General features: G+C 32.6%; 1 protein-coding gene across 1 annotated transcript; it reads right to left on the bottom strand.

The window, feature by feature from the left end:
- Window positions 1-10,899: 10,899 nt before the first annotated feature.
- Window positions 10,900-11,754, bottom strand: LOC139843015 (uncharacterized). The gene has a single exon (XM_071833103.1). The coding sequence runs from the start codon at window positions 11,752-11,754 to the stop codon at window positions 10,900-10,902; it is 855 nt and encodes a 284-aa protein (XP_071689204.1).
- Between the last annotated feature and the right edge of the window lie 409 nt (window positions 11,755-12,163).

Raw genomic sequence — 12,163 nt, 5'->3', positions numbered from 1 at the left:
ATAGTGTATAGACAAAAATTCATATCTTAGCATATCTGCTAAATCATATCTTATCGTATCTGTTACTTTAAACTTTGCCTGACATATCACGCAAAGTCCTCAGTAATCTACGAAATCTTTTGATCTATATATATATATATATATATATATATATATATATATATATATATATATATATATATATATATATATATATATATATATATATATATATATATATATATATATATATATATATATATATATATATATATATATATATATATATGTGTGTGTGTGTGTGTGTGTGTGTGTGTGTGTGTGTGTGTGTGTAATTAGAATACCATCCGTTAGCCAAAATCATTTCATATCGAAAAAAAAAATCCTTTATCCAATCGTACGAAATGGAATTCGTCATCAGTTCAAGACACTCAGATTCCGAAATGGAATCCCATTCAAGCTCCGAAAGCAGTGTGACCGGAATAGATCAACCAATCAGTCATCACCTATTCTGGATGAATTGGGGATGGGTTCGTAGCCTCCTCAATCATTGGAAACAAGAAGAAGGTGATCCCTTCCATCCACCACATTGCCCTCTTGACGAAGAACCTGAAGCACTTACCGACGAACCTGTCCGAAACACCATTTTCTCGCTCATTTCCAGAGTATCTCATCACGATTATATATTACATCAAATTTTAGATTTTATTTATCCGCTCGTCCGAACCGACAATCACCCCAGTGTAATAGAAGAAGTCAACGAGCTTCGCGCTCGGGTAGTGGCTTTGGAGAATATGGTGCAGAGATTACAAACACCAGCAGCAGCATCAGCAGCATAACCAGTACCACCATCATCAACGCCAATAGTACCATTACCACCTCCAACCACAACCGCGTCGTAAACCTCAACTTCACAATCTGTCCCACGAGCATCAATGTCATACGCACCATAGATACCAAGGAGTACCAACAACAATAACTGACGAAGTATTAATTCATAACTTGATTGGAGAAACATTCTGCAGCGATTATGTAATCTCTAAAGTCTTAGAGATTATCTAATCTAGCCCTAACCATAAATCAGTTAAGTGAACCAAAATGATAGAAGGAAGAGTATAAACCCTGACAAAAATGATGTGTGATTAACAAGCTAAACTTGCTTTACCAACAGCATCAACAGTACCGTCAGCGTTACCAGCATCGTCAGTACAGTCAACATCCGAATCAACAACACAGATAACATCACAAACTCTGTCAGTTCAAGAATCACTGTGGACATCATTACGAATCAATAACGTGTATATTGTATCAACGAGTTATGAAGAATTAACTCATTCCCTCTCAAGAAATTATATGTATATATATATATATATATATATATATATATATATATATATATATATATATATATATATATATATATATATATATATATATATATATATATATTTTGAAATAAATCTTTCCGTGCTAAACTATTGTGTGTGAATCTTAACTACTAGGTTAATTCATATTACAAATATGCAATAATGTACGTCCTTCGGCCGCAACTTAACCAGCGTTAACTACAATCTCTATCGCAATTCAACAAATTCCAATTCATAATAAATCAAGTATATATTTGATTTTACACTTTCATCATCGATGTACCCGAAACTTTTCAGATAACATCATTCGTACTTTGCGAAATTCACAAGAATTCCACGAACCGAACATCATACATCAACAAATAACGAAGTATTGATTCATAATTTCAATGTCATTAAAGAAATACTGCGTAAAAGTTATGTATTTTTTAAAGACTTTAGGGATTATTAAATTCTAGTTTCAACCGTAAATCAAATGAGTTTAATTTAACATTAACTCATTAAATCTATGTTACATCTGAAGAAAATATACATATATATATTTTCATAAAGACTGTAATAAAATTCCTTTGTACAAAATATTAATTGTGAAATTTTTTTTAACGGGTAGGTAATACCCGAGAGATATATAAATTCACAATTAATATGTTACATTCTTCGAATCTGATTCAGCAAATTATCCATTATACTCCCTACTTTCACAACAATATACATTCTTTTATAGAAATCAAAACAACCATACTCATTCAAAATTTAATTACATATTCTGATGTTGAAATCTCAAAATTCAACTCGAGATATGACCAAAATCATCACTCTTAGATCCTTACATCTTTCACAAGCTATATTTTGACTTCAAAACTGTGTTAGAACATCAAATGTATGTTAACGATTACAATCTGTGTTCAAACCCTTCAAAAATTTCTGAAGACACTTCGAATGATGAGCAATCGAGATGATGATCCAACCACATGTTACCCACAGTTATGTACCCGAAAAACTCTTGAAACCAAAGTAAAAGTTTAAACAACGTATCCGCGTCAGATTCTTTGGCATTTATTAGCAAAAATAACTTTGCGACTCCTATTCAAAGTAGCCAGTTTTGTCACAGCTCCAGCAAGTCAACTTCGACTTTTCAGTCAGACTAACCTTATTATAACCTTGAGATATACACCATCGTTACCAGGGAACCTTTTACATTCCAACACATTATTAGCAGATGTACCAACAACTTCATTACCCTTTGACTTTAGCCTCTCCAAAAAGTCATTATAATTATTTATTGAAACCCCATCATTTACTCATTCGCATCTTGTAATGAGAATTGCCATACGAATCATTGGGAATTAGCAATCAGTATTTTGAAATCTCGCAGCATGTCTACGCCAACAGTTATATGTGTATATATAACGTCTATCTTCTGGACTTAATTTGAATGTGAAGTTTCTGAAAAACACTCCGAACTAAGAATTGGTTCTCCGAAAATGGAAAAAATGCTGATGAAGCAGCAAAAACTAAAAACGACTTTAAACGGTAAAAGCTGAATGATAATGATGAAGTGTGCTGGCAAAGCGCAGAAAAAGAGAAGTTTTGGAACTGGAAAACGGATTGAGCAAAGTAGGAAGGAGGCTTTGGACAAATTACAAAGACTGAACCTGACTTCAAAGGATCCAAATGATTCAGTACCTGCTGAAGTCATTAACGAATACCTTGCTCCTGACTCTAAACCCCTGCGGATAATATTCTTCATCATCCTCTGATATTAGAAATTCTAAAATATCATCATATCTTTCATTATAAATATCCTCCATATTTCTGAAGATATTTTCTTAATTTTTCTTATTTGAAATCATTTACCTCTTTGCGCTATCTGTATTACATCATAAAAGAAACTATTTTAGTTTCTAAATTCTGAAACATTCAAGTTTAAAATAGGAATATTTTGAAGTAGTGTTGGGAACTGAAGCATGAATTAGTATAATATAATGACACTTGATCAACGTGATTATATTACAGTAAGTCATGCTGAGTTTCTAAATGGAACGTGATGATTCACAGATCATAATATCATCATGTGCCATGTTATACGACTCTTGTATTCTATTTAACCTCTAAAATATCAAGAAAATATTTCTTGATGATTCGGCCTTTTTCTAAGGTATTCTAGTAATTTGACAAGTCAAGATCGTGCCATCACAATTTCCTTCCTAGAACATTAACAATGTTCATTCTGAAATTCATATCTGTGAATTCTGGACCATTACAAGCGGTGCTTAATCGCAAGAAGAAGAAACAAAAGGACAAAACTCCAAAATAAAAATTGGGGTATAAATTGCAGCAAATAAAAGAGAGCATTAACTGTTAATGATAATGATTATAGAAGACAGACGCAGAGACTTTGAAATATAAGGGAACATATAAAGCTCAACGATAAACTAGAAATTATAAACTATATATATCGATGCATATAGCAATATAAAGACACGGGAGAACTAGAAACACTATAAACCCAAGAGTATAGTAGAAGTAAATAGATTCTTCAGGCGGTAGATGAAAAAGAAGAATGATCGATATGAAAGTTAGAAGTATATCAAGAATCAGAACTGGATGGAGCATATTTATGAATACTTTAAAATATGAGTTGAGGGGGAAAGAATAGAAGGTGATGAAACATGACTAGGAACTTAGAAATCAACAGATTTAACTCACACAATGGCGGAATAAGTGAATCAAACCCTCTAGTGAATAGGTTAATTTTTTTTTTGATTAATTTAGTCAAACCACAACTAAATCAAGTGTGATTAGATCAACACCTAGAGCTATTATTCACCACCTGGGTGATTTGGACTGAGAGAAAATTGGAAGAGCTCACTAGATCTGAGTGTGTGTAACAAATGAGAGGCTTAACCTAAAATTGAAGAACAAAAGACTTTATATACCCCTGTTGTTGACTCACCCATACGATTCATTCATCACACGTACGAGTTAGCTTCATCAGCCGTACGGGTGATCACTCACTCGTGTCTTCTTATTTAGGTTGTAATTGTGACTTAGCTCAGCATCAGCCGTACGTATGAGCCTGTCAGCTGTACTAGTGAGGCTTCACTCGTACGTCTGACTAAGTCTAACATAGTCAAACATCTAAATCTCGTTCCTGCAGTTCCTGTAACCATATACAAACACGTATAGGATAATAACGAGCAATCATGGTGGCCTGTAAAACTGTTGTACCTGCAATGGACGTGGGTAGATGTCTAGGGACTTGCATAAAATGCATCAACAGAAGGTGTGAGTTGTAAGGAAACGAAGGAGGTGAATTTATAAGAAAATCTCCGACAGAACAATTAAAATGGACGATCGCATTTAAAGCGGATCCTAATTCCCTTGATTACCGGAGAGTCAAATCTTATTAAGAAGATTTTCTTCAAATCCCTTGAAATCTGGGAATCAATCATATCTACGTCAAATGATAAGATGAATCTACACTAACTCATTTCACTCTTCTATGTTAGCTTCATTCTTACTCTTCATATAAATGGATTGTTTATCCAAATTATTCGCTGATGATAAAACTCTAATTTTCAGCCCGCATGCATCATAAAAACATACTTATTATCATTCACGACCTTTTCACTCAAATTTCGGGACGAAATTTCTTTAACGGGTAGGTACGGTGACAACCCGGAAATTTCCAACCAAATTTAAACTTTAATCTTTATATGTTTCCGACACGATAAGCAATATTTGTTAAGTTAAATTTCAAGAATTTTAAACTATGTTCATACATTCATTCAACCTCGACCAAGTTCCAACGATTCACGAACCATTAAACTAATATGATTATATATGTATATGTGTATATATATTATAACTTGAAACATAAACAAAATATTAGATTAAATACTTTATATGATTGTATCTGTTTCAAAATGTTTATCAATGGAATTAGAAGATAAGATCAAATGATTGAATTATCAGATATATTGAATTATGATTACAAGTCTCTGTTGAAAGGCCCACGTTGATTTGAGAAATCTTTCCATTTTAACAATATTCGGAAAATGGTAAAGTGATTTATAAATAAGAACAAATTGTCAATCATTGAGAACTAGACAAAGGATAGTGGAAGATTGAATCTCATAAAGACTCGATTGATCTATTTAGTTTTAAACGTACAAAAACGTTTTCAGTTTAAAAAGAACTTTATTATTAAAACGTATATAACTTTTATAAATATCTAGAACCACTTTTGACAACTCATTACTTAACTAGTATGATAAAGATAATGATATTTATATTTTATTTTATATATATAACGATTTAAATTAATATTATATATATTTATACGTGTATTATACGTACATAGTTTTATACTTTTACTATACTTAAACTTTACCTTTACTTTATTTTTACTTTACTTTAACTTTAATAATTCACTTTAATAATTCATACTTTAATAATTCACTTTAGTAATTCATACTTTAATAATTCACTTTAATAATTCATACTTTAATAATTCACTTTAATAATTCATACTTTAATAATTCACTTTAATAATTCATACTTTAATAATTCACTTTAATAATTCAAAAATCTATTATAAATAGAATTCAATAGGTTTCATTATTTCATAGAAACTTGAAAATATTTTTCTCTAAACTCTCTCAATCGATTTACATATATATATTTACTCCGTATTATTTCAAGATATTATTAGTATACATAAAATATTACGACGGAGTGCTGTCCGAGTGATTTCGAAATTGTTTTTCGAGTGGGATAGGATTAAGGAAATTATGGGTTATAGCTATGGAGGTGATTGAGTATGGTTCATGGGTATGCTCGTGAGGTCAATATAGTGTTTATCATTTCCGTTGCGTCTACGTACCTTTCCTGCAATATTGAATCTCAATATTGATACGTGAGTACTCATAATTTAACTTTTACATACTAATAGTGTATCCCTGACTAGTGCTCGAGTATTTAGGATTATGCATGCTTGTACTTTTAATATTGCCCTTAGACAGATTAGGTTGAATGTTGAATTAGTTACACTTGCGGTTGAGATAAGGTATAAGATATGCATGTCCTTGGAAAGCTAGCGAAAAATTAAGAACTTTTCCTTTAGATATCGAATGGCTTCGATGAACGGATTAGAAGTTATAATCAATTGAATTTTCGATATTTTTATTAAAAATGATTATTATTATCGTCATTTTTATCGTCGTTCTAGTTTTATCTTATTATTATGATTATTATTATCTTTATCAATAAAAGGGATTTATCATTAAAAATTGTTATTTTTTTTATTATTACTATCGTTATTATCGTTAAAGTTATAATTAGTATTATTATTATTATCCAATTATTATTATTATTATTATTATTATTATTATTATTATTATTATTATTATTATTATTATTATTATTATTATTATTATTATCGTTATTAATATATATATCATTATTTAAAAATAGTTATTGTTATTGTTATTATTATTATTACTATATTATCATTAAGATAATTATTAGTATTATTGTTAATAATGTTATAGTAACTATCATTATTAATATTAGTGTATTTAAAACAAATATTTGTAACACCTAATTATTTTGATTACTATTATTATCATTATTATGAACACGATATAAAAGACGATTAAAAGCTATTAAACGAAACGATTAGGAAATAATGAGTAAGAGTATCATGATGAAATTAAAATATTATAAGATATTGATTTAGATAAAATTATCGTTCTTATTATTTTTATCATTACTATTATTATTAAAAGTATCGTTAGTATTAAAACTATCATTTTAACAAAAATTATCATTTTAATAGAAATGTCATTGTTACTATAAAATAACATTATTATTATTATTTTATAAAGAATTATTATTTTAAAGATAATATTAAAAATTATCGTAAATATTAAAGTTATCATAATTAGAATTATCGTTTTATCATAATGTCATCTTAGTAATTATAAATATTGATATTTTTATAATAATAATTATTATTACAAAATAATACAACTTTTACTTACTATCATTATAGATATTATTTTATCAAATAAATATGTGATACAAACATATTTTACTACGTGTAATAACTTACTTTAATAATACCTATCATATTATCTTTATGATATTAAATGAACCCTATAAATTTTATTACTTAATATATATAAAAGTATATTTTATTATATAAATTTAATATAAAATTTTATTTATTAATAAATAAATTATATTATTTACTCTAATAAATCTTTTAAAGATATTTAAAAATATAAAACGACGATATTTAAACTATATATTAATCATGTATAGATTTTTGGAAATTATTTTGAGTCAAATTTACTTTTGTTGACTTTTGCATATTAGTCTCGAGCATTAGGATTGTGGTACACTATGACTTAACCTAATTTGTTAGACAAATATTGACCAACACATAAATATATATAATTAATTTAGGTTCGTGAATCCGAGGTCAACCTTGCACTTGTTCAATGACGTTATATGTATTTTTACTACAAAATACAGTATGGTGAGTTTCATTTGCCTTTTTACCCTTTATATTTTTGGGACTGAGAATACATGCGCTTTTATAAATGTTTGACGAAATAGACCCAAGTAATTGAAACTACATTCTATGGTTGAATTATCGAAATCGAATATGCCCCTTTTTATTAAAGTCTGGTAATCTAAGAATTAGGGAACAGACACCCTAATTGACGCGAATCCTAAAGATAGATCTATTGGGCCTAACAAACCCCATCCAAAGTACCGGATGCTTTAGTACTTCGAAATTTATATCATGTCCGAAGGAGGATCCCGGAATGATAGGGGATATTCTTATATGTATCTAGTTAATGTCGGTTACCAGTTGTTCACCATATGAATGATTATTTTTGTCTCTATGCATGGGACGTATATTTATGAGAACTGGAAATGAAATTCTTGTGGTCTATTAAAATGATGGAAATAAATGATTATGATAAACTAATGAACTCACCAACCTTTTGGTTGACACTTTAAAACATGTTTATTCTCAGGTGTTAAAGAAATCTTCCGCTGTGCATTTGCTCATTTTAAAGATATTACTTGGAGTCTTTCATAGCATATTTCGAAGAACGTTGCATTCGAGTCATTGAGTTCATCAAAGATTATTATTAAATCAATTTATAGTTGGATAGTGGATATTATGAAATGGTATGCATGCCTGTCAATTTTCGATGTAAAGAAAGATAGTCTTTTAAAAACGAATGCAATGTTTGTAAAATGTATCATATAGAGGTCAAATACCTCGCAATGTAATCAACTATTGTGAATCGTTTATAATGTATATGAACGGGTCCTTTCAATGCTCAACCGATTCAATGTCGTCATCACATAGAGGGCATCGCACCGAGTTGAGATCAATCCCTCTTTTATCCAATTCTACCATTGTAGGAAGTCTTTTCCTTCTCGTACACCAAACAAATACCTCTATCTTTTTTGGAACCAAAATGTTACGAAGAGTCTCGCCGTTGTTATTACCTCTAGGAATTATCCTCTCCACAAGAAGATCCGTTAATGACTTTGATGAAAAACACCCATTGTTGCCGCCTCTCCATCTCCAAGAGTCTTGATTAAGAGGGTCCATAACCGCGCCTACAAGTAGCTCATTAAGGTAATGAAGTTCGCTACTTGTACGCCCGGAAGGACTTCTTACCCAAGACCAATTACCCGTGCAATTAATACCATCCCAAACAAGCCGATCTTTAACCATAGCATTAGAGTCGATTTCGAGCCTCGCCAATCTCTTGAATCTTTTGGTAAGTGTCTCTTCTCCAAGCCAAATGTCGTTCCAAAAGGATGTAGAGGCACCATCACCTATAATCTTGACAAAAAGTTTCCTAAAAGGAATATTAGAACCTTCAATTTCAAAACCGCATTTAATGATGTCATTACAAATTGATTTAAAAGAATCAAGATGTGATGAATCATCAAGTGAAAGCCCCCCCGAAGACCCGTATATGCTCGATATAACTTTGACCCACAAAGAGTTAGTTTCGGTTTTGAACCTCCACCACCATTTGCCAATCAAAGCCATATTCTTACATTTAAGAGAACCCACATTTAACCCGCCCTCACAATATGGTAAGATAGCATCTTCCCATTTCACCCACAAAATTTTTGATTTATTACCTGATCCCCCCCAAAAAAAGGAACGCCTTACACTCTTAAGTTGTTTGATCACACATGGCGGAGCACGAAAGAGTAAGAAGAAGTACAACGGGAGACTATTAAGCACCGATTTCACAAGTGTCAAACTCCCACCAAATGACACCGAACGCGCCCTCCACTCCGAGAGCCTTTTTTCAAATTTCTCCACCACCGGCTTCCAAGATTTGGATCTCTTCATATTCCCCCCCACCGGTAACCCAAGATACATGAACGAAATCGTACCAACTTTACACCCGAAAAGTCTAGCCATGTTCTCGACTTCAACTTTATCAATCCCCACCCCGATTAGACTACTTTTATGGTAATTAACCTTAAGACCCGAAGTAAGCTCAAAGCACTTAAGAAGTTTCATTAGGCATCGTATGTTCTCCATATTCCAAGTATAAAAAAAAATGGTGCCGTCCGCGTATTGAAGGTGAGAGACGGTAACCTTGTCCTCTCCTACCTCAACCCCGGAAAGAACCTTCGTCTCAATCGCATTTTTTGCTAATACATTCAAGCCTTCCGTAGCCAAGATAAAAAGAAAGGGTGAGAGCGGATCTCCTTGTCTATCCCCTCTTTCAAGCCTAAACTCTTTAGTTAGTGACCCGTTAATAAGAATTGAGATAGACGCCGACTTAAAACACAAAATTATCCACTTCCTCCATCTAGTCCCGAACCCCATTATGCCCATTATTTCAATTAGAAAATCCCAGTCTAGAGAATCGAAGGCTTTTTCAAAATCCACCTTAAATATAAAGCTTTTTAACCTTTTGCGTTTTAAAAAAGAAAGAGTTTCATTAGCGATAAGGACACCATCTAAAATATTCCTCCCTTTTATAAACGCACTTTGTTCAGGTCCCACGAGGTTAGGAACAACCTTTTTTAGGCGGTTCGAAAGTATCTTCACGATTACCTTATAATAGCTCCCGATTAAACTGATAGGTCGGTAGTCACTAAGGCAAAGAGGATCAGTCTTCTTAGGAATCAACGTAACGAACGAGGTGTTGCACCCTTTAGAAAATTTCCCCTTTTCCCAAAATAGGTTGACCGCATTAATTAAATCATCCTTGATGACGTACCAAAACTTTTTGTAGAAACCCATGTTAAAACTGTCCGGCCCGGGTGCCTTTGAACTACCGCAGCCCTTGATCGCTTCCTAAATTTCCGACTCACAAAATTTATCTTCCAATGCCACTGTTTCAGACCTCGACAACTTAAAGATTTCTGTAAGATCGGTACCATCCCTCCTTGAGAAAATAGTGTTACCAGACCCCTCCTGACCCACTGGACTATTAAAAAAATTCAAGTCAGGCCCAACAGCAGAACACGGCCCAGCAGGCCATTATGAACCAGACTGCATATTACGACCCACCATGGAGTTTTGATCAGTAGTCCATAAAGATGGCCTGGTAATATTTTTCTTACTGAAGATATTTTTGAAGTGTACAAAAACAGTGTCCTTAACCACCTTCGGATCCTCGACCCAAGACCCATTAATGTTTAAACCGCGGATGTTGGATTTGTTTAGTTTTCTTCGAATCGTGGAATGGAAATATTTCGAATTTTCATTGCCTTCCAAGATCCACCGGATACGGGCTTTTTGTTTCAACATACTCATTTTAATTCTTTCTTTATCAACCCATCTTTTACGAGTGTCTAACCAAACCACACGATCACTATCACTAATGCACCCGGATTCGGCCAACAGTTCCAATCTTGTCGCCTCTTGTTTTAGCTCATTTATTTCCGCATCTAAATTTCCAAATTCCTTTTTACTCCACATCCTCAAATCTCGCTTCACATTTTTGAGCTTATCTCTAAAGACACAATCACCTCTAGTACTCTCTATACCTTTACCCCAAGCCTCAATAATTACCTTATCCACACCTTCCTTGTTGAACCATTCATCGAATATTTTAAAGGGTTTCGGTCCGAAATCAATAATACGATCCCTTAGTAAAAGTGGGCAATGGTCCGAGTCTCTACGATCAAGTGGAACAACCGAGAGATTGGCCCAAAGTCTCATAAACTTATCATTTACAAAGAAACGATCAAGTTTACTAAACTTTGTGCCATCGTCACTAATACGCGTGAACCTTTTCCCATTGATCGGGATCTCAACAAGATTATTATTAGCAATGAACCTATTGAAACGAGACGCTCTTGATTGATGAAAAACACAATTTAATCGCTCCATATGCCATCTTACCTCATTGAAATCCCCACATATAACCCATGCCGAGTCTATCTTATTTATGATCTCATCTAACGAAGCCCAAAACTAGCTTTTTTATCATCACAATGGGGTCCATAAGCATTTAGAATTATTGATTCGTGCCCCGACCCGACCCATTTCCCCCTAATCGCGACAAAAAACTCATTGCTAACCGCACCATCCACATTAAAACAAGCCAAGTCCCAAACAATAAGAAGTCCACCCGAACTACCAACCGCATCCTTTTGCACAAAACCACAGTTACTATCACCCCATAAGGATTGTACCCAAAACTCCTTTAAATTCCTACACTTGGTTTCCTGGAAAACCGCAATGTTTGGTTTCTCCTTAAAGCAAAGATCCTTCACCCATCCGAATTTGCCTTTAACCC

This window comes from Rutidosis leptorrhynchoides, chromosome 4 (assembly GCF_046630445.1).
Source record: "Rutidosis leptorrhynchoides isolate AG116_Rl617_1_P2 chromosome 4, CSIRO_AGI_Rlap_v1, whole genome shotgun sequence".
Lineage (NCBI taxonomy): Eukaryota > Viridiplantae > Streptophyta > Magnoliopsida > Asterales > Asteraceae > Rutidosis > Rutidosis leptorrhynchoides.
Note: the sequence above shows the minus strand (reverse complement) of the source record. Positions and strands in the feature narration are given on the sequence as shown.